Here is a 25043-nt window from a genome sequence, read left to right on the forward strand (position 1 = left end):
ATAGCCTTCGTATATCTCTCAATATAGTTAATCATCACCATTCTAGCAATCATTTCTTAAGTACATCGGACTTATGTCAAACCATATCGATTCTTGTTCAACACAGTCTAGTGAGCTCAAGTAAAAGAATTACATGTACCACCATTTGTTAAACAATATGTTCCATAGATACTAATGTAACTATTCATATGAAATCTTCTTAATGGGTTAGTTTAATAGACATGTCTACACAACGTACGCCCATGAATTTCACCAAGTCGTCAACAAACAACTTTTTCATATAAGATATGTCACAACCTTTCGATGGGATCATTAAATACTATTATAGTTCTAACCAATTACTTGTTTCATAATTTAGGAGAATATATATCAAGACCATGCAAGTTTCCAAAGTGACCACCATACGAGAACATAGAGCTCTCATAATCAATTGTCACATATTGATCTCTTCGTCATGGTTTCACTATCCTAAAAACATTTATCTTGACATACATATGTACTTACAAATAAAGAGTATAATAAGTCGTAAATATGATTTAATTATAAACTTATAAGTCAAAAAGATTAACTCTCGAGTACTAATTCCAAAATCAAGTTGTTGAATTAACTCAAATTTAACTTAAATTAAGTTAAACATCGAACCAAATCAAATGCACATAGTTCTCATGACTAATGAGGCAATATTTCATAATACACTTGTAGCGACGACATTCAACCCCTTCATATATTCTTGGAAATACCAGCCAATCAGCTACCAAATGTTTATTACCGTGGTATCGGGTCCCTTTTGCATCAAAATATGTATATATATATGGCATTGGGTTCAATGCTAAACATTCAATCCCTTATCATGGCCAAAAGGAAGTCAAATCCAGTTGCTCTTCCGATTCCCATATTTACTAGGGAAAAATATGATATATGGAGTGGTAAGAAGGAGACATACTTTTTGTCCCATGTGGGCTTCGTTTGCAGGCTGCCACTTTTTTGTCTTATCGATGGTAAAATCAAGGATTGTAAAACCGGATCGAACCGATCAGTCAAACCGGCCAGACCATAAATCGGCACTTCAGACGATTCCTATTACAAATAAAACCGTTTTCCACACAAATTCAGATTGGACCACAGTCGAACCTGCAGTTTTTTTTCGGTTCCCTGTCCAATTCAGTTCAAAATCCATCCGGTTTTTTAAATTTAAATATAAATTGAAAAAAATATTTGTAGAAACCCAACTCCTCTAGCCCTTTCACGCGTGTTGTCGTTGCTGTGACCTATGATGAACTCACCAGCCAATGAATTGCTGACGACGGTTGCCGACAATGTTTGATGATGTGTGACACCAGTTGCTTTAACTTAGAATTGACAGGGGTAGCGAAGTTCGGGGGACAGATGATAGCTAACAGAAACAACAAACGCAGAAACTTTATGCGTGAAACAGCGGCAAACGGCATTGTAGGACATGGAGGCACTAATAAGGAAAGCGAATCCATCTCCGTGAAAGAAAATGATGACGGAATAGGGCTGGTGGCAGAGGTGGGAGAGAAGAGACGAAACCAGAGGGTTTATTAAAAAAAATGAATATCCTTGAAACAAAGATCCTTGTTTTCTATGGGAGTATGTGTTTGGTTGCTTCACTGAAGCTCATTTTAGAAAGACAAAGGGTTTATTGGGAGATATTATGGTGTGTAAATTGAAAGGAAGGGATGAAAATGGTGAAGTGGTGGGCTGTTGAAAAAAGGTAGTAATAAACCAGACAAGCTGTAAATCTTTTTAACTCTTTTTATCCAATGTGATGGTGATTCTTTCTTAAAAGGGGAAAATTCATCCTCACTTCTCTCTTAAACTTTTTTTTTCATGAAATTGAATTACCATAACACTCTTTAATTGTTATAGAGTGTAATTTTGTTTTTTTCATAACTAACAGAGCGGAAGACTATATTTACTAATGTTACTAATATTGCATGATTGAAAATCCGATTGAACTGGCCGGTTAAAACGATTTGACCGGTTCAACTAAAACCAGCCTTCAAAACGGTTCATCATCTGATCCGGTTCTTAAAACATTGGGTAAAATTTTACAGAGAAATTTTTGTTAACCATAAAATAAATGAAACAAAAATAAGTTCAATATATATATCTAGAGCACATGTGGCATTCCATGATTTGCCATGGCCAGGCCAACCATCCCAAATTTTCTAAATTATTGTTTGATCCGGTCAAATTTGCCCTAAATTATAGTTAGTTCAATATATTTATTCCGGTCCAGGTTTCAAAAAAATTGTTAGGGAGTTGTAACGGGTCTCCTATTTAGTAAATACAAAAATGAGAACAAATGGTATATGAATTATATAGGTAAAATATAAGAATAATAAAAATATATATTTACAATAAAAGTTCTTAAAATTTGTATACGAAAAAGTATAAAGTCAATAATACATTTTTTAAAATATGATAATATCATAATAATTTTAGTACTTTTTACGAATCTCCTATTAAAAATTAATATAATAATTCAAATATAAAATATTTAATTAACTATTAAACTTAATATAACATAATACATAATTAAAATTTTTTCTATAATAAGTAACATAACAGTCAGTTGAAAAAAATAAACAAATTAATTAGTTTGGATTTCAGACTTTATATTAGAGTGAATCTTTGTATAGATCACAGAGGAGAAAAATATAAAATTAGAGGTGAGAATTAAAAAAAAAATGTTGTTGACCTTTTTTTAAATGGTAGTGACATTTTTGTAAATAAATAAAAATTGAAAAGACAATTTTATACTTGAAGTTTAGTCAAAAATTCAAAAATATAGTAAAAATAAAATACGGTATATAATTCGTGTTTAATATAAAAAAATTTAAAACATGTGGTTAATATATTTTAGATTTAAAATTTTTTTAAATATATTTACTATACAAGTAATACAAAAACGTAAATAATACACATATTTACTACCTATCTGGGCACATGTCCTCCTAAAAAATTGTCAAAAAACCCTCCGTTAGAGGATTTTCCAGTCAATTACGTAGGATCGGCCAAGAATTAATAAAAAATGACTTTGTGTTTCTTTATTAATCAAACTGTGTATTATAAAAAGTAAATTTTAGAAAATCTTTCTGATTACAAGATCAAATGATAATAAAAATTTCATGTCCCTTAGTAAAAGATAGGCTATTATTATATTAAGTGTAGAATACTATTATGATTACTAAATTAATCACATTGCTTCCTAATTTCATACATTTAATAAGAAATTAATATTGAAATTTTAATTATTTTTATAGGTAAATTTTATACATTTAATAAGAAATTCTTTAATAAAAATACTTGAGAGTTTAATTCATTTAATAAAAAATTTAAAAATTTGATCCATTAAATAAATAAAAAAAGATAATTCAATATCTTCAAATATATTATTATTTCTTCAAGCCTAGGAACTAAGATAGATTATAAGATCAAAGCACAATAAAATATGAAATATTGACATGTGACATTGGTTGACGAACAATTAATAAATAAATAAAGACCTCATTTTTTCTTATTACAAATATTGAAGGAAAAGAAAAGAGTTTGAGTATTCCTAGTAAAGTTGATAGTGTAGAAGATTATAAAATCAATGCACAAGGCAAAACAAAATGTTCACATATGACTATATGAGACTAGCTAAGCAAGAACTAGGAAAGAAGTTTCAAATTTGTGGTTATATGACACATGACTCAACAGTATTATACTTAAGAAAATGAATTAGTAAAAGTCATTAATCATTGTTCGATCTTGTTGAGCAAAAGTAGTTGCAACTTGGGGAATCATAATCGAGTAAAAGCAGGTGCGAGCACTATATATGTGTCATACTTGCTCTCTATTAGGGTTTGCAAATAAAGCAATAATAACAGTTATGTGCAGAGTGCGTAAACAAAAAAGGGATTGAAAAAGATAAGAGTTCAATTAGTGAGCTTTAGGTTTTGTAAGCATTTATTTGCTATAACTTTATAGTATTTTGTCTGATAAAATGGGTTTGACTTGTTGTCCCAGTTAATTAAACTAATTACCAAATCACTATTGTTAGAATAGAAATAAAATGTAACAAGGATAAATTTGTAAATAGTCATTAATAATACACGTGGCTGCAAATGTAGTTAGTTAATATAAAACTAACTAAACCAATGTACTTCACTTTAACTCTAGTAATATCTAAAAAAGAAAATCTTTCACTATGCTACTTTCTCTGTTTCGTTTTTTTGCTTTTCTTTTGATTATCAAGATCAATCTTGATTCCACCAACTCACTGTCATTCATGGTATCAAAGCCATCAGACAAACGTCAATGATGGATAATACTCAAATACCTGGGTTTGATTCAACCTTTATTCCTGAGAAAAGTGGTGATTCAGCAATGAATTTCACAAACCCTAATGTACAGAAAAACTCTTCTTCACTATCGATCTGCTCATCAAATTTACAGACCATTATCGAAATCAAATTATTCGTTTTGGAAGTCACAAGTACTTTCGAATGTAGCTAATCATGATCTTGAAGAACATTTGGTCGGAGTCTTGCCCTATCCTGCATCATTTATACTTGTGAGGTCTAAAGATCTAGCTTTCTTTATTATGATGGTAAAGAACACAAACCCTGACTATGTTCAATAAACAACCCAATTCACATTCTGCACATTAGGAATTTACTACAGACTACAAAGAAAGAAAATCTTACCATAGAAGATTATATTCTAAAGATGAAAGGGTACGTTGAGACTCTAGAAGGAGGGGGTTATATAGTTACTGATTTAGAACTTATTAATTACAATTTAGACGGGCTTAGACCAGAATATGATATCGTGGTAGCAAGCTTAATCACTAGAATAGAATCTAGTTCCGAGATGCTTAACCTGTAGGATGTTATGTACATTTTACAGAAGCATGAGCTAAGGCTGGGCAAAATCAATGCTTCTCTGAAGAATAGCATAACATTAGATTTTCATAGTGCATCTGCTAATACAGCCAGTGTTGTTAAACCAAGTGTACACCCTATTAGTGATCACCCTAATAGACATCCTGAGTTTAATCAATCTATAATGAATCCATCCTATAGGCAGTACTACAATAAGCCTTCATTATTCACACCCTAGGCTCAACATAGGTCTCCCTACCAATCTAAGTCTCAAAAGTTTCATCAACCCAGTATTAATTATGGATATCCATCAGCTACTTATGGAAGGCAAGGTAGAGGCAGATTTATAGGAAGAGGTAGAGTTTTCTACTACGTATGCAACAAGACTAGGCACACTACATTACAATGCTACTATAGATTCAATACCATCTTTAATAATCCTACCATTATACCATAATTTTACACTGGTCCTTCAAACTCAGCTCGCCATTTCCCAGATCCAAGACAACTTCAAGCCTCACATCAGTTACCTGTCAACAATCCTTGAGCCTACTGCACTCAAAATACAACTAAGTTACCACTTGCAACACAAAATGCCACTCCAACAATAGTTCAAGATTATGCATGGTACATGGATTCAGGTGCCATTAACCATGTGACCCCTAAGACATCTCAGTTGACATTTACAGCCAACTATAAAAGGAATGAACATCTTTAGGTTAGCAATGGTGAGTCTTTGCATATAACGTATGATGGTCATGTTTTTGTTCCTAACCAATTTCATTCCAAAGCCATTTACCTTAAAAATGTTTTATGTGTTCCACATATAACTAAAAACCTACTTAGCATTTCAAAAATAAAAAAAGATAATCATGTAGTAATTAAGTTTGATGCTGATAAGTATGTTATTAAAGGCAAAATCTTTCAGGCGATACTACTACAAGGGCACCTTAAGGATGACCTATATTAGCTTAGCATACCTCCTTACACTACCTTTCAGTCTTGCTCTAAAGTCAAACCAACTTCCTTAGCTATTATCTGCATAAACTTATATATCATTCACCTTGCTATGCATAATTCTTCTGCCAATAAAGCTATTGATAAAGATAATGTCTATGTTAGTATTAAAAATGTTTCTGAAGTATTACAATCTATGTCAGATATTGATTTGTTACATGTTTGCAATAAAGCTAATAAAATCAAGTCTTTTACTATTTCCAAAAAAGATGTTGATGTGTGGCATACTAGATTAGGTTATCCCAATAACAAAATCCTTATGCATGTTCTTAATTCTATGAATTATGCAATCAGTTCCAATTGCACAGTGTCTTTTTATCATGCCTACCAATTAGGAAATCTAAATCATACTACCTTTCCTTGGTCAATTTCTCAAACCAATAAGTCACTTGAGTTAATTTACTCTAACCTATGGGAGCCATCACCTATTAGCACTCTTGAGGGCTATAAATATTATGTTCATTTTATTAATGACTTTAGTAGGTTTACATAGGACTTCCCTCTTAAAACCAAGTCTGAAACTAAGGCGGTCTTTGAGTTATTTTATAAGTTAGTTGAAAGGCAATTTGAAGTTAAGATTAAATGTATCCAAATAGATTAGGAGGTGAGTTTAGGAGTCTAACCCCTCTTCTCAATAACCTAGGAGTTGCATTTGGACATCCATGTCCTTATGGACATCAACAAAATGACAAATCCAAAAGAAAGCACAGATATTATGGAAACATGACTAACATTGCTAGCATAGGTAGGTATTCCTCTCTTATTTTGGTGGCATGCTTTTCAGACATCTGTCTACCTTATAAATAGGTTGTCATCTTCAGTGTTAGACTTTGACAATCCTTTTCATAAATTGTTCAATAAACAACCCAACTATTCTAGATAAAAAATTTTGGATGCATAATTTATCCTTATTTGAAGCCTTATAATTCTCACAAGTTCTCTTATCACTCCACTAAATGTGTCTTTTTAGGTTATAACCTATCATATAAAGGTTACAAGTGTATTGATTCAAGTGGCAGGTTATATATTGTTCTAGCTCTTAAATTTCTTGAAACAGAGTTTCCATTCATTAATGATCTTAAATTCTCTTGGTCAAATACATTCAACTATTGTGCACAGCCCATAACTATTGTTATTCCTGATGAAAGAAGATGGCAGATTCTTATACATTACTCCAAGCCATCTTTAGCTAATCTTAACTCCAGTCCTAATAGGATTCATCCTCCTTGCTCTACTGCAATACCCTTAAAGTCTAGTCCTGAAACTTCTTATAGCCAATATGATTTATCATGTACTTCTGATTATGCTTATCATACTTTACATACACCAGCATCTTTACCTCACACAAATAACATAAATCATACTCCTCACCAAAATATTACAAATCTAAGTTAACCTTCAAAAATACAACCTTCTAATACATCTTCACCTAAATTTACAAAACCTTAACTTGAATCTGAATCTGAACATATTAATCCACCAATTACTCATTCCCCTATAACCCAAAATACACATCCTATGCAAACTAGAATCAAAATTGGAACACTTAAACCACCAAATTATGCTAATCTTAATTCTTTCCATCCTTTAATGTTTTTTCTTTAAAAAAAAAACACCAAACAATGAGTCATAACTTTCCTTAGAACTTACCAATCCAGATGGCACTATACAGAGGTACAAAGTAAGGTTAGCGGTTAAAGGATTTCAACAAATTACTAAGGTAGATTATTTTGAGACATTCAACCCAGTTATCAAAGTCGCCACTATTAGAATTATCTTAAGCCTAGCAATTCATTATGGTTGGGATATACAACAAATAGACATCAACAATACCTTCTTAAATGGTGAATTAGAAGAACAAGTTAACATGCAGTAGCCTAGGGTTTCTTAACTGAGTGTAAAGAGCATAAACTAGTGTGTAAACTCAACAAAGCCCTATATGGCTTGAAATAGGCCCCTAGAGCCTAGTTTGACAAGTTAAAATCTACTATATAGAATTTAAACTTATAACCATTAACGAATATGAAAAGCCTTGTGGATGGCAATTATTTTCTTTTCAAAGTCATGAGTGGTTGCACTATAGAATGCTGTAAGATTGGCCACGCCGCTTAATGATAACTTGCCTTTTTAGTGCTTTGATCTTCGGATGAGATACTCGTTATCACTTTCAATTAATCTTTCAATATCCTTTATTATTAGTTTATATCTTGTTTATATGGGTGAATTCAAATAAAATTAATTCAAACTTATTTTAGTATTCAATTTAAATGAATTATACTTGAATTGTCATAACCCTATCTCAACTATGCAAGTTGTCAAAACCTAACTCAACTAAGCAAGTTGCCAAAAAGTAACTGATGAATTCATTTTCTTTTATGATTTTTTACCATCTCTAATGTTTATTTTTTTCATCTCGAATGACCTTTCTTCTTCTTCTTCCACATTTTTTTATGGCTTTTTTAATAAATTTATCACGAGCTTGAACTAGACTTTTTAGAATTGAACTTAGTTCAAATAAACCTTTGTTCGGACCTAGCTTAGTTCAACTCCATCCATAGTTGTATTGTTGATTTGAATGAATACTCATTTATAAAGGAATATAGATAAATATCACAAACAAAGAGACAAAAACTAAAACATCATTTAAAAACCAAGAACAAATCAAAACCCCATTGAGATACTCATGTTTTATAATCTTGCAAACAAAATTGTCACGTCTGCAAAAAAATCATGGTTGGATACCGACAGCAGATGGATTATCAGGAAACAAAAAAAATAAGGGAGGAGAAAAAAACTCAATAACCAGGATAGCATCACTAAATCGGCCCGGAGAGGCACAGCAGTTGCACTCTTCACTGAGTCAGGTTAAAGAACAAAAACACAAAATGTCGAGGACATGGATGACTATGGATATCATTATTCCAAATGAGTGAAAAAGGGACAAAGATTCAAAGGAAAAGTCTCTTATCTTATTCTTCCCATAGCGGCAGATAAGACAGGCTATAACATGGACAAAATTTTGGAAGGTCTGTATCATCCAATTTGGGGATTCGTAAGTGTTGTGATGGATACTAGTTTGTTTCTATACAAAAAGGATGACAAGGTGATTTATATACTTGTATTTGTGGATGACATATTGCTCACTAAGAATGATAAGAGCTAGTTAACATACTGGTTCAACATTTGAATTAGAAGCTTGCACTCAAAATTTTAGGCTCATTACATAACTTATTGGGGTTTGAAGTAGCAAGAACCACTACTAGGTTACATCTAAATCAGAGCAAGTATGCACAGGACTTACTATCAAAGGCTAAGCTGATTAATGCAAAACCATGCACTACACCATTTACACCTAGTATAAAGTTACTATTGGATGACAATACTATTTTTATGACCCTTTTATTATATAGAAGTTTTATGAGAGCATTACAATACTCGACACTGTCAAGGCTTGATATTGCCTTTTCAGTCAATAAGCTTAGTCAATTCCTACAGAAACCTTTATTCACTCATTGGAAAACATGCAAGAGAGTGTTTAGATATGTAAAAGGGACCTTGGATTTTAGTTTGCACTTCATTCTAGGTCATTTACTACAACTGAATTGCTTTTCTAATGCTAATTAGGCCAACAATCTTCATGATAGAAAGTCAACAATAAGATATTGTCTTTTCCTTGGTCCTAATCTCATTCAATAGAGTTATAGAAAACAAAATGTGGTTGTTCTATCCTCATTGAAGTAGAATATAGAGCTTTATCACAAACTGCTATTGAAATAGCTTAGGTGAAGAGCATATTTAAGGAATTAGGATTGAAATTCTCTACTCCACCTATCATATGATGCAACAACCAAAGTGCAAACTCATTAGCATCAAATCCAGTGTACCATTCCAGAACAAAACACATAGAGATTTATGCTCATTACATCAAGGAGTAGGTCACAGGAAAACACTTGTTATTCAGTACATACCAATTGAATATCAGAAGGCAGATGTATTAACTAAACCATTAGTTGCTGGACAATTTATCACAATAAGAGATGTCCTAACCTTGTGTAGTCATGAGGAATTCTTGGCTAGAAAACCAAAGTTAGATAACTAAAAGGAATTAGAAGAAAATGTTGAACTGTAATAGTATGAAGTTACCATGGTGGAGTTTGGTATGGAGTTATTTGTTGTATTGGTTAGTATGAATTTGGTATGATTTGGTGATTTGATATAATCTAGTGAATTTGGTGTAATGTGGTGCATAGTTTGGTTATTGGAGTGAAGTTGAAATGATGTGTAGTTTGACATAATTTGGCAAACTAGGTGTATTGTAAGTAATAGCATGTAGCTGTTATAGTGAACATATGTAAGCATGAAGTTGGCATAATGAATGAATTTGATTAATTGCTTGCTGATATGAAGTAGTTGGGTGGATTTATGTACCTACTATAGTGAACAAATGTAAACATGAAAATGGTATGGTGGACGAGTTTGATTAATTGCTTGCTGATATGAAGTAGTTTGCTGGATTTATGTAGCTACTACAATGAACAAATGTAAGCATGAAGTTGGTATGGTGGATGAATTTGATTAAATTACTTACAGTTATGAAGTAGCTTAGTGGGTTTATGAATTTGGTGGATGAATTTGGTAGAGTCATGTTCATATGAATGGAGTGGTCTTAATGGTTTATGAATTTGATAATTTGAGTTAGGTAGATATGGTGTAGTTTGATATATGGGGTGTTAGTTATATTGAGTTAAATTGCAAAAGGTGAAGATGCTAATTTGTTGTTGAGTTGACTATAATGGTTTTAGTTAAACTTGGTTGAATTTACGTTACATAAGAAACTCAATTGTGAAGCAATAGTAGTGACAAGAGAAAATATCAGAGACACTTTGCAGAGATTTCAGATAGCTTAGTTTAAGGGGAGATGTTAGTATAGAAATAAAATGTAACAGGGGTAAATTTGTAAATAGCCATTAATAATACACGTGGCTTGCAAATGTAGTTAGTTAATATAAAACTAGCTAAACCAATGTATTTCACTTTAACTCGAGTAATATCTGAAGAAGAAAATCTTTCATTGTGTTATTTTTTTCTGTTTCGTTTTCTTGCTTTTCTTTTGATTATCAAGATCAATCTTGATTCCACCAACTCACTGTCATTCAACTATAAATCGTTTACCTTACTGTTCTTTAATTATTTCTTATTAGTCCTTTTTATTGTTAATTAACTTCATCTTATAATCATTATTTGTGAGTTAATTAGACACTTCCAAACCCCAAGTCACAACAAAAATATAACCTAAAATGAAATAAGAGATACTAAGTAAAATCTAAAAGCTAAGTAGTTGAGGTGGTTGGCTTAAAGAAGATCCATGTCATGTTTGATAAACTAACACAATTAGTTGCTTAAGACTATATTAGTCTAAAAAATAACCCAACTTAGATCTTGTTGATAAATAACGCAAGGTGAACAAGAAGTCGGCCTTTAAATATATAATTTTTTTTCATAATAACAATAATAAAAATAAATTAATAATGTTATGTAAAGAGCAGGTTAGTCTTAACATCTTAGTATATATTTATGTCAAATCATTTTGTCCAAAGTTCAAATATATTTGAATTATTCTTGTATAATCCTTTGAGTAATGGAGAGAATATTTGTGATCATTAGGATGGTAATTAGAGGTTTAAGTGGGTCTCATCCTATATTAGCCTATTAGAATCAATTTCTCAAGCGTATCATGAAAAACTTTTAGAGTTAGGGTTGGATTTGATGTGATCAAAAGCTTCCAAGCTCAAATCAAATTATCCAATTTGAGTTCTAGCTTAAGTTTGGACTTGAAGTCATTTGAATTAATGTACAAATCACTGAAGGGTTGTTAGGTGAACAATATCACTAGTAGATAAGATTGCGACAACAACGTTATTTGAACAAGAATAACATCATTTGAAGGATAAACGAGCTAATCTAGGTCTGAACTACTAAACTAAAACTCTAACTTGAAATTGACTCATTTAAGCCAAACCAATTTAAATTGAATCCACCCATATTCGAAGCTACATGTTGAGTTTCATAATCTAGCAAATATAGCAAATTATTGGCTTCTCTAAAGTACCAAAACTTGTAAAACTTAAACTTAATAAGGTTACAATTTGAAGTACATTGATGTATTGAAACCATTAATATTTCTTTACTTATCTTGAAATTTAATTGTGGAGTAACTTCATGAGGTGTAACTTTACAGTTTATAGATCTTAAGATTTATTAGTTCTTCAAGGCTTAAGAAAGGCTACATCTCAAGCTTTTTGAACTATGGCTCGAGGCGTTTTGTTCATAGTTGATATTATTGTTTTATGTTATACACTGATATAAACATCACTTGTTTGACAATATTTAGAGCTGACATTTTTTATAATTGAACTATGTTGACGTCTTTTCATGCTATAAGTAAAAAAAAAACAAAATTCAAACATGACCCAAATAAGAATCATATTGAAACATTTCAAATGAAGTGACAAATAGAATAAATATATAGACTAAGCTCAAGTTCATTTTGAGGTTATTCAAAAAGAAACATGTTGGTGTAACAAGTATAATCCTACTTTTATCTCTCTCTCTCTCTCTCTCTCTCTCTCTCTCTCTCTCTCTCTCTCTCTCTCTCTCTCTCTCTCTCTATATATATATATATATATATATATATATATATATATATATATATATATATATATATATATATATATATATATATATATAATTTCATATTTTAATACAAATAATGAACAAGTCATTCGACAAGAAGAAATAAGTATAAATAAAAATGAAATTAAAAATCAATCAAGTCAAAGCATTAATTTACACAAAAATAAACGAATAATCAAATGAAAATCTTCAACTTAGCATTGACAAATGAAATATACCCAAAATAAATTTAATAAATACATACAAAGAATCAAAATAATATACCTTGAATAGAGTTAATCCTCTAAATTAATCAAAATGCATAATTAGGACAGAAGAAAAGACAATTAAAATGAACAATTCCTTTCAAGCAACAAGACCATCAGTTTTGGTTGGAATAAAACAAGTATATAAAAATGAAATATGGAATTGGAAAATTAATATCTATTGAAAATTAATTTAGAAATAAATTGAAGAAACATCATAATCACCATTCTTGAATTCCTTGCAATTAAAATTGAAGTTGGGATGAATCTTTACAGCCTTGCAGAAAATTTTAACTTTGCAAAGGAATCTTGCAACTTCGAAGAAATTATTGAGCAGCTTTACAGGGTTTTACAGCTTTGCAGGAATAATTGAGCATCTTTACAGGTGAATCTGTTAGAATTCCAGATTTTTGCAAACTCTTCTTTTGAAAATTGGCCATAGGTGGCAAAGCATCATTTGAATACTTGGGAGATTTTGCAGGAGTATACCATTTTTTACTTTGATCATGCAATTGCTCATCTTGACAATCATGTTTTAATTTTCTTTATGAAACATGTGTTTTGTGGTTTTTTTTTTTTTTTCTCAAGTAATCTTGCTTATCTTTCTTACTTATAGGTGAGCAAGGTAGTCGTCACCTTCTTTGAGTAATTTTGAAAAAGATTTTAATGTTTGGAGGGTTGTCTTTATTTCAGGAAGAGAGCCAGCAAGATATCTCTTGCTTAGGTGGTGGAAATGGAGTCTATATGTGCCCGCCATTTGTACAAAGATTCATAGATAATTTCAAATCCTTCTCTCTTTAAATAGGAACATATATCTCTAGCTTCAAGCCACATAAAAATTTCAATTATATATAATTTTATCTTTCAATTTGCAATTATAAATATTCATTATATTATAACAGTTGGGTTAGGAAACAAAATTATACTAAAATCATGATTATAAATAAATAAAAGAGTTTGATTTATTTGCGGTAAATCTCCTAAAAATGTCATCTTAAATACATAAATAAATAAATATATATATATATATTTATATAATTAAATAATATTAAATTAAAAATAAAATAATATTAAATATATATTTAAAATAAATATACAAAATATTTCACCATTTGCGAGTAACGTAATAATTCTGAAAATCTGAACACATTTGTCCAAGATTCACCATCATAAAATGTTTTAATAGGACGAGACCTGCATTTAAAGTTTTTAGTTGTTGGCCGTCAGTCAATGATAACTTAGTCTTAGACTCCACCGCGGAAACCAATAGATAAATCCGTGAACTTGGGCTTTTGAGGAATCCTAAGAAGCCCAATGCCTTCCATAAAATTAGGTTCGCTACTTGACACTAGACTATACTAGACTGAAACCCCAAAACCCTCAAACAATTTAATTAGAATAGAATCCTTTCTTTGCCGAAGAACGCCAGTACAAAACCCTAAAATCAAAATCTCTACTTTTAACTGGTCTTCCTTTCGAAGAAGAAGAAGAAGAAGAAGACCTGAAAAGCAAATCCCTAAAAATCAACAGCAGCTACCGACGTTTTTACAATGTCGATGTCAAAGAGTTCAAAGATGCTTCAATTCATAAACTACCGGATGCGCGTGACCATCCAAGACGGTCGCCAGCTGATTGGAAAATTCATGGCCTTCGACCGTCACATGAACCTCGTCCTCGGAGACACTGAAGAGTTTCGTAAGCTTCCCCCAGCTAAGGGCAAGAAAAATAACAACAATGAGGAACGCGAGGACCGTCGCACTTTAGGTCTCGTCCTTCTCAGGGGTGAAGAAGTCATTTCCATGACCGTTGAAGGCCCTCCGCCTCCTGAAGAGTCTCGTGCCAAGGCTGTCTCCGCCTCTGCTATTGCTGGTCCCGGTATTGGCCGTGCTGCTGGCCGCGGAGTGCCCACTGGACCGCTCGTCCAAGCACAGCCGGGTCTTGCTGGACCCATTCGTGGCGTTGGTGGTCCTGCTCCTGCTATGATGCAGCCACAGATCGCGAGGCCACCGGTCAGTTACCCTCCGGCTGCCCCACCCGTCATTCGTCCGCCTGGTCAGATTCCTCCACCTGGTATGTTTCCAGGACAGGCTCCACCACCCATGGCACGGGGCCCACCTCAGCAGGTCCCACCGCCTTTTGGGGTTAGGCCGCCACACCAGCAGTTTCCTATGCCTCCACAACAGTTTGCAGGTCAGAGACCGATGGTGCCACCTCCACCTGGGCCTATGATGAGAGGACCTCCTGCTCCTCCGCCAGGTCGACCGGGAATGCCCAATGCAGCTCCGCCACGTCCTGGAATGCCTCCACCACCTGGTGCTTCAATTCCTGCTTTTGCACCTCCTCGTCCTGGGATGCCACCCCCTCCGGGAAACCCTCCACAGCAGCAACAGTGATGGGTATGCTCTTAATTTTAAATCATATTGGATTAATTGATTGAATTTTGCTGTGAATGATCATAGGTTTTTGTTTCTGGTAGGAAGCTATTGTGTATAGGAACTATATTCAGTATTATTTTTTATAACTTAGCTAAATCATGCATTTAGCTAAGTTATAAAAAATAATACTGAATATAGTTATGTTGGGCGTACTCCTGGCATTGGAACCAGTATTCTGTTTGGTATTAATGTATTTAGCTATAAATTGACTTTCTTTTTTTTCATTGTGGCAGGAGTTATGAAACTAGCGAAAGTTCTTGATCGGAATGTTCTTGTTGCACATAAGCTTGCTTTGAGTTCGGTACTGATTTAGAATCGAATGGATATTTTTCCTGCACTAGTTGAGGATTTTGTTGATGGTATTATAATAGAACAATATGTGTTGTTTTTTAGTATATGGTCAATGGAAACAGGAAATGTTTGTCAGACAAATATTCTTGATGTGTCAGTGTTTTAAGGGACTTATTGTTATCCTATTATTGTGTTTATGTTAGGTGTTATTTGTTTCTTTCTCAAGGTGTAACTTCATAATGTAAGGAATATGTTTCATTCACTGCAGTGGATACTACATTTGTCTGTGTGTTGCCCTGTTGTGACAGTAAAATCTTTTATATATTTTTCTCAACAATAGTTAGGTTAAAGTAATTGCATTACCTTCAATTCTTTTTTCCATAACTGATGCATAGGCCAGGCTTTTATTGTTTCGGTTGGAGTTTCGTTTCATTTTTCTGTCATCTTTTGACCTGTAATTATGTTGGTGCTTGTGCATTTGTTTGATGTTGTCATTTAGTTTTCCTTGCAATTACCAAACTTTTCTAATTATGCTCTGGTTTGCTATTGATATGTTACAGACATTCCAGGATAAAGCTGAAATTCAACTTGTATTATCCTGGTTTCTCTTGATAGAACTTTACAGTTCATACTTTTCGGAGCAGAAGGTTGGAGTTTCTTCTAGTAAGAAAAGTCCATTTTATGGTTTATGTAGTTATTTCAAACTCTCTTCTAGGTATTTTTGCATCAGGTGTCTCAATTCAACCTATTATGAGCATTTTCATTTTCATGGTTTGCTTTTATTTTTCCCTGTAAGTTTTAAATCGTTTACCTTGATAGGTAAACATTAGTATCTATTGTTTTTGTTCGTATTTTGAAAATGTGTGGATCAAATCTGAAAATGTTAGAATATTAGTTGTATCATATCTCAAAAATGTTAGAATAGATGTAGGATCATATCTCAAAAGACGCTGGTATAGAGGATCATATTTTGAAACTGTAAGTGTGGTATTGACTATTGATAGAGAAGCTTCAAAACTTGAGAATTTTGGCCTTTGTACAGATGAAGTGTTCATTGTTCTCTGTTTTTCCGGTGAACATCATTGCACTCACCTTTTTCTGTTCCCGAGCTATAAATGCATCTTCTCTTAAGACTGTATATGCTCTGTTTTGAAGCTGGCGATGTTTATCCCCAGTTACTGCCTTTTTATTATTTTTTTTTAATATGCAAGTCCAATGTTTTCGTATTTTTCACGAACATAACCATATTGTTGATTTTGATTGCCCAGATTTCACATCCAATTTCTTACATCAATTCTACCTTGTTACGTGATGATGTTGAGATTGCCCAAAGTGTAGATTTTCATAATTTATCTTGTTGCATTATATGTTTTAGACTTAATTTGGTATTTTTTTTAATCAAAAACCTTGTTTTAGACTCATTCTTCCTTTTTGAAATTTTTTTTTCATTCTCCAGTTTTTTTTTTTTTTTTCAATAGTTCTTCTGCATTCACCTTCTTTTTTCCAATAACCAGAGTCCTAACATGAATAACCCACACAAGATATGATATTTATAGCATGGCCCCAAGATTCAATAATTGTAAGGGGTATTTGGTTTGGGAAATGTTTTATTATCAAAATTAAAAAATTATTTTGCAGATACATTATTTTATGGATTATTGAATATAAATTATTATTATATTTAATAAAATTTGATAAAAAGTTAGTAAGAATGAATAATTATTATGTTTATTTAGAGATAATAAAATAATATTAATGTATCATTTTATTTAAATGTTTTTGGGTTTAATTAATTTAAAATCTTTTTTATATTATTTATTGTATTAATTGAAAATTAAATTATTTTTATTCTAAAAAATTAATAAATAAGGATATAGTTATAATAAATTAAAATTATTTTGATAATTTTTTAATATTTAAGATGAAGTGGTAATTAGATTATCTTTTATATTATCTGTTATATTACCATTAATAATAGAAGATTATTAAAATCTTTTATTACTTACCAATCAAATAAAGTAATATAAGTAATAAAAGATAAGTTATGAGAGTAATTTTTTTATCTGTAGAACTAAACGCCCCTTAAAAGAGTTAACGGTTTGGTAATTTTTTATTATTAAAAATAAAAAGTTATTATTAAGATAGAGTATCTAAAAAATAATTGGATATAAATTATTGTTACGTTTGATAAAAATTTGTAAATATACAAATAATTATGGAATTTGTAATAAAAGATGAAAGTATTTAAAAATATTTTAAATGAAAGGTAATCAAATTATTTAAAATATTTAATTATTTACTTTTTAAAAATAAAAGGTAATAAAAGAATATTAAAATATTGTTTTATTCAAATATTGTTAGTATAATTATTTAAAAATATTTTTGATGTTAATTGTTATATTTATTAAAAATGAAAATATTTTTATCACCTAAGATAAAGATAGTAATTAAATTATTTTGTCACATAATCATTAATAATAGAAGATTATTAAAAACTTTTATTACCTGAAAATCAAGCAAAGTGGTAATGTTAATAATAAAAAATAAATTTATAAAGTAATCCAAATGATACATTAAGGTTACAAGTTTGATTGATTTTATGTATACATATATTTATTTATTTATTTATTTATTAACAGAGCACATGTCCGGGGTTGACCAGGGAAACCTCGGAGTAAACCTTTGTTTGGGCTAAGGCACACTTGTAATATGATATATAATGTTATATTTCCTAACTATGTATGCCCACTTTGCCCTGCATCGGAGCCATCTATGATTCAACATAAGGAGCTTAGAGTTTGTTCCAAATTTGAAAGATTGACAAATTCCTAAAGCTTTATACGTACGTATATGTCAAGTTAATGCTTACACTTTTTTTAAACAAATATAGTATCAGCATTACCCCAACTTGAAATGTCCTAAGTAGCCCATTTTGTTATTCGAAAATTGGAAAATGGACGTAAAGCATTGTTTTCACATATGTCAATAAAATGGACTTATATGTCCAAATATGAATATATCATAACATATAATTAATTTTATTGAGCCTCATAAATACATTTGACAAATTATAAGCACTTTGATTTAGAATAATAAGTACTTAGAATGACAAGGAATCCCCTCAAGTCGTACGATACATTTTTTTCAATCAAACTCAATCTAAAGTATTTGGCATACCATTTATCTAACACCATTCACTTATACTACATGTTGATGTCACTGCCATATTTCATGTCACTGTCTTGTGATGTGAAATCATGCAAACATGAGTGAATATGAGAAAACTCACTACTAATCACATTCATTAAACATAAAAATTCACCGATTATCGGAAAAGAGGGGTTAATAAAACTAATAGAATATTAAAACTTTTAAAGATAAATCTTAGGTTCGAGTCTTTGTCACATTTGTAAAATCCTCTAATTAATTACTTGTCCAAAAAAAAAAAAACCCTAAGTGACTTCTTGTCTCGTACCTTTAAAAAAGGAGATTCTCAATTTTGCTTCAATTACCAACTCTTCTACTAGGGCATTCAGCTTGGAAGTGTCCATAGTCTTGGCATTTAAAGCACTTTTTGTTGGAGAGGTTGGTCTTCATCATACTAGGCTTGTCCTTGGGTGTCTCCACCACTTTTTCCTTGCTTCCTTCTTGGAAAAAGAATCAATAGCATTTATGTAGAATAGGAAACCTTTATGGAAGGTAATTCCCTTGGTAAAAGATGTGTTTTTGTTAAATAATGTCCCTTTAGAGAATGACTTGGAAACCATGGGTTTCATGGCCTTCTTTTGCTTTTCTACTTTAATAGTCAACTTTTACACATCTTCAAAAGTGTCATATGATTGCAACTCTACCATATGAGCACTATCTTGATTCAATCCTCCAATAAATCCTACAATGGTTTGCTCCCTTACTTCCAACGGCTCACTCCTCATCAATAACTTCTCAAATTCTCTTATGTAATGCTTAAAACTATCACTCCCTTGCTTGAGGGTGTGCAATTTGAGGTAAAGGTCTTATTTATGATTGTCGGGAAGAAATCTCCTCTTCAAAAGCTTTTTAAGTTTCTCCTAAAACCTAACTTTCTCTTTATCGTCCCTCTCTCTTTGTTTTTTTTTAATTTTCCCACCACAAAGAAGCATAATCTTTAAATTTTAGGATGGCTATTTTACACTTTTTCTCATCCGAATAGCCTTTGAACTCAAAAACTCTTTCTATAACATGCAACCAATCAACAAAGTTATCCGAATTCATACTACCCTCAAATTTTGGAATTTCAATTTTCAATCCCCTATCATTATCCTTATTTCTCCTAGGTGCCCTATTTTGTTCTTCTTCACTTGAATCATCATAAAGCATCAATTCCTTCTTAGTATGTCTAGGAGGAGGATGAGAGGGTCTAATATGTCTTCTTGGGTGATGTAGTTGGGTTGGGTGAGGTGGAAGAGGGGGTATTTAGCTTTGTGTTGAAGCTTGGGGTTGTGATAAGGGTGCCCGACTTTGAGTGAGGGTCAAGTCTCTCATCATTTGCATCATTTGATTTACTTGGTCCATAATGGCCGTAAGTTCTCCTTTGACCTCTTCTTTTAGTGTCATGTGGGCAAATTCTCAAAGATGAGGAGATGAGAAGGATGAGGATAAAGTTTTTTTATGGGATATTTTTGGTAATGACTAGTGAGTAAAGGCTAATAGTTACAAGTGTTTAAAGGTGGGGTGAGTATCAATAAGTGTTTTAGGCTAAGGAATGATTGTTTTTAGGCAAATTAATGTTCTGTGAACAGTAATTTTATGATGAATAGTAAATTTTGATCATGAATAGTAGCTTCAAGAAGAAGATTATAATCAACTAATTATAAAAACAACCTAGGCTCTGATACCAAATGATGTATATTCATCCAAACATGCAACAAGAAACCAAAAAATCAAAAGTTGTTTTTACTACTTATTTAGCATGTGCAGTTTTTTTGTTCATTCAATTTAATCAACCAAATCAACCCCAAATCTAACCAAATTCATATCATCATAATCACAACATAATGAACTTTCTTTCAAGTTATGGTAACTTTTAAGATTCAATAGATAAAATAGTCAAAATACTGATCAAATTCAGTGACAGAAATGGTAATTATGTTACAACTTTTTGTCATAAGTAAAATTAACACACATACACACTCTAATTTGGATTTCTAAGGAAACATAAAATGTAACTAAGGCGTAAAGGAAAGTTCCACCAACCTTGGGGTCTTTCATCACCAATCTTTCACCAAGAATGATTGGATAAAGAAAATGAGATAAAAGCTAATAAAGTTTTCTTCAAATTTTCATTCAAGATGCCAACCAACCAATTACAAATGAAAATCCACCCTTTTATATAGGAGGCATGGATGACAATGATACAATATTTTCTACAAAAGTCAACTAAAAATGGCATGAATTAAGCTAAGCCATTTATTTTAAACCAAGTCTATGCATAGTAATTAACTAAAGACAAAAGTTAGTTGTTTTTTCCTTGACTTTAGTAATGATGTTTTCTAACTAAAACAACTAAATTCTAATTTAATTCCAATATAACTAAAAATTAATTTTGGGCTCTTTGGGCTTCTTAAAATGATGTTTGGACGTTAGGGCCATTGATGGACTTCCAAAGTCACATTTTTAGATCAATTGGAGCAAACTATTCATTTAAACCTTGGGCGCATGTAATGAGACTATACCTAAAGTGGGTTTCAGCCAAAATTGAAAGTACAATACTTCCTTTGGCTTGGGATTTGCTAGAACCTCACTTTTCTTAACTTCAAAGGCTGCATGGAGACTTGAGGATGACTTGAAACCCAAAAATGACAATAGAGTTGTGTATACATCATAAACATACTTCTTTCACTTGTTTTATAATCAGTTTCGTTGTAATTTTATTATTTTGTTAATTTTTCAAAAATACAAAGTCCCCTCTTTAAATATTGTTTCATTAAAGATAATTTTTTTTACTTTGATAAAATAATAATTTTCAACCTTTTAATTTTAAAAATTTATTTGTTTATCTATTATCTATTATCTACTTTTTTTTATGAAAATAATTTGATTTCATTACAAAAAGATTAATTTACCATTTTTATTGAAATTATGAAATTATCCTAAATATTTAATACAAATGTCATCAATTCGTCTATATTTTTTTAATTAAAATTACAAAAATATCTTAAATTAATTTTAAAACTTGATTTTAATTTTATTATTCTTTTATTTTTATATTTTATATTATTTTTACTTTTCAGTTTTTCTTTAAGGCACAAATTTTACAAAGAGGAGAGAGAAAATCCTCTCGAACTCTTAAGCTTTACGTTGTGGATTTTTTCAACAATAGTAAGGCTGCTACATTGTTGCCGCTCACTTGTCCGACTTTGTCTGTGTCGAACAAGATTGTCCTTTTCTCATTATCGTCAGATGAAAACATTGACTTCTCACTACGCCATCCTTACCCGCAACACCTAACCAATGGTTTTCAATAGAGGTAGGAGGGACTTAAATTTATATTTGAATGATTTCTTTTTTTTTTTTTTTGAAATAGCAACATCTTCCAATAGGATGAGTGGTGTTGTTTGTTTTTTAGAAATAATTTTTAATACGGTGATATTTCGAATAAGGAGAGAGTGTTGAAAGTAGTAAAAGATGACAGAAGGGACGAGGCTAACGGTGGCAGCAAAAACAAAAACTTTAACCGCTATAAATAAAAGTGAAAAAGCAAAAATGAAGGGAATTTCACACTCTTTAAAGAGATACTGTACAAAAGAAATGTCTAATTTAATTGAGTGAAGTAAAAAATCTAAAAAATCAAATTGCTTCACAGATATCAATTTGATATGCTTCGATTCTTTATTTTGTTTGTAATCTATTGTTTTAATTCTTCTTTCTCTTTTCATTTGCTATTAATTTCATGTGCAGTTCTTTCATTTTTCTTTTTCAATTATTTAAATTTATAACACATTATCAGTGCGATTTACTTATATATATATATATCTTAATACTAATTATATTGTTGTTTTATTTGTATAATATAAATATATATTTTCTAATTATGATATTATCATGTTTATAAAATAAAAACTATAGTTGTTTCAATTATTATTCTGTTTAATTTTTTCATTATATTTATTTTTCCGTTTGTGGAAAACAAGGTGTAGTTATGTTAATTTTTATAAATATAAATTATAATTATATCTTATTTACAATTTGAAGTTTGTAAAATTATGAATTTAGACCCGAAGCCCTGAATATCATTTAAATATTTATTTATATTATAATAATTGTATCCAATTTGTAATTTGAAGTTTGTAAAATCGTAAGAATATATATTTATATATATATATGGGCTCAAAGCTCCAAATTCCATCAAAAGATTTATTTGTTTTACATTAATTGTATCACATTTATAACCAGACGTTTGCATAAATTGTGAAAAGTATCCACTTGAAGTCCAAAATATAATCAGAATTAAAGTTTTAAATACTATAATATTCTGAATACTAATTACAAAACCAAAAGTTTTGTAAATATAAGATAATATCTGAACTTGAAATTTCAAAAATTAATCTCAATATTTCTTATACAAAACTAACTGTTTTATAAATATGAGATAATATCTGAACTTAAAGTGTCAAAGATTAATCTTAATATATTTTCTACAAAACTAGAAATTTTGTAAATATGAGATAATATTTGAACCTAAAGTTTCTAAAATTGGATGGATAATATTAAATAGGGTTTTTACAGGATTCTCCCCTAGAATTTATGAGCCTTGAAAATATGATTAAATAAAAGTCCAAGAAGAACAAATCCAAGGCCACTATTTTACTAGCATCATATCTTTTAAGGATTGCAAGCCGAATATGTAGAAATAATGATAGATTTGTTAAATTTGTGAAGATACTTGAAAGATCAAATTAAACACTAGATTCAATAATACTCTCAATGGCTCTGTAATTTAGTACAACTCTATGATATTCAAAATTTTTCCCTGATTAAAGTAATGTGGAAGAGAAAATATTCTCCACCTTTCATTTTTTATAATATGCTCTTATAGTAGCAATATCGGGAAAAAAAATTTTAAATTAATGTTATATTTTTTCATTAATAAAAAAAACTATCAAACTCACCCTACAAGCATTGCATCATTCCCTGAAGTGAATGCAACTACTAGTAATAGTTATCATGGGTGTGAGCAAGGTCAGGGATGAAATAATTTTCGAACTGAAAATAGTTATAATAAAAAATCTCAGTCATACCACCAGAAGTGGATTAAGACTGAAATGAAATAAAAAATAATACAAAGTAAGCCACAAAACAATAGGTATGGTTATAAATGTCATTAGTCGTATACCTGTAGTACACACAAACATTGGGTAGATCTATATTAAACATCTATATAATATAATCGACTTTGTTGATGATTTAGATTTTGTCAGTGTAATGAATCTTGATGTTTCAAAACTTCTTTTAAGAATAAAAATATAGGTCACTTGACTAGTGACATGAATATCCAAGATTTTTATAATTAGAATCCATCATATATAATTATTTTGAGGCCAAACGACTATTTCCCACCCAAGGTTTGCTGTTTTCTCAAATATCCACCCTTTAACTATGGAAACACCAAAAGCCCACCCACCAGTGGTTAACTTTAACACTTTCCGTAAAAGAAAAGGGTAATATGGTAAATCTGGCTCTCCATTTTAAAATCAATATAAATGGTTTAAAAAAAAATTATGTAACATTTAATGTTGTAGGGGACGCGTGCACACGCAACGCACGGAAAGCTGACGCGTGACGTTGTCATCTGAAAAGCAGAATGATTTTTTGGCGATTTTTGGCGATTCAGGGTTTGCAAATCTTTGGTGGTTGACGTAGCAGTACAAAAGGAAGACACCTGTCGAAAAAGCAAAAAATCAGACGCACAAAAAATGAATCAGCTGCCTAATACTGTGTACTTGAAGGATGTGCTACAGTCGGTATTAAATGCAGTATGATTATATTGAAATTAACGGTGGGAATTTTTGGGGCACAAATCGACGACTAGGGATTAGTCTAGGGAAAGTGAACGAATGAACATGCGACACGTGAGGGGCCTTTGTGTCATTTCACTCCAATTTGAAAAATGATTTTTCTCTTTCACCAACGAACGAGTGACACTTGTCGAGCCGACATTAGAATTCAAATTTGAACAAAACCTTTGGCCTTCATTCTTTCGTTCGACATTCCATTCGCGTTAGTCTTTCGTTTACCTTGTTTCATTGTGCTCCAGTGTGATCAACAATGAACCTTTAACGGCGACGACAAAGACGACCATGACAAGCCATCGTTTGATGTTACCAAGGGTGGATGAAATAGTTTAGTACCAATGAAGACAAGAAAGTACAACTTGTTTGCTGTTTTCAGCTACTCTGATCACTAACAGTTTCGACGACAAACGTAGTGGC

The 25043-nt window shown here is 31.2% G+C and overlaps 1 protein-coding gene across 2 annotated transcripts; it reads left to right on the forward strand.

Moving 5' to 3' along the window:
* The first annotated feature begins 14196 nt into the window (after window positions 1-14196).
* LOC123206287 (small nuclear ribonucleoprotein-associated protein B-like) lies at window positions 14197-16615 on the forward strand. 2 transcript variants are annotated; one of them, XR_006499984.1, is made up of 3 exons: window positions 14197-15246; window positions 15519-15586; window positions 16137-16615. XR_006499984.1 is itself a non-coding variant. In XM_044623450.1 (2 exons), exon 1 carries the CDS (start codon window positions 14401-14403, stop codon window positions 15241-15243), a length of 843 nt encoding a protein of 280 aa, XP_044479385.1. In that variant the 5' UTR covers window positions 14198-14400; the 3' UTR covers window positions 15244-15246; window positions 15519-15865. The 2 variants fall into 2 exon arrangements, 1 of the variants encoding a protein (XP_044479385.1); XM_044623450.1 differs by lacking the exon at window positions 16137-16615 and having other exon boundaries at window positions 14198-15246; window positions 15519-15865.
* The last annotated feature ends 8428 nt before the right edge of the window (window positions 16616-25043 follow it).

This window comes from Mangifera indica, unplaced genomic scaffold (genome assembly GCF_011075055.1).
Source record: "Mangifera indica cultivar Alphonso unplaced genomic scaffold, CATAS_Mindica_2.1 Un_0031, whole genome shotgun sequence".
Taxonomy (NCBI): Eukaryota; Viridiplantae; Streptophyta; class Magnoliopsida; order Sapindales; family Anacardiaceae; genus Mangifera; species Mangifera indica.

What these genes read in the sequence shown, in the direction of transcription:
- LOC123206287 (XM_044623450.1), top strand. Translation starts at nt 14,401, where the DNA reads ATGTCGATGTCAAAGAGTTCAAAGATGCTTCAATTCATAAACTACCGG.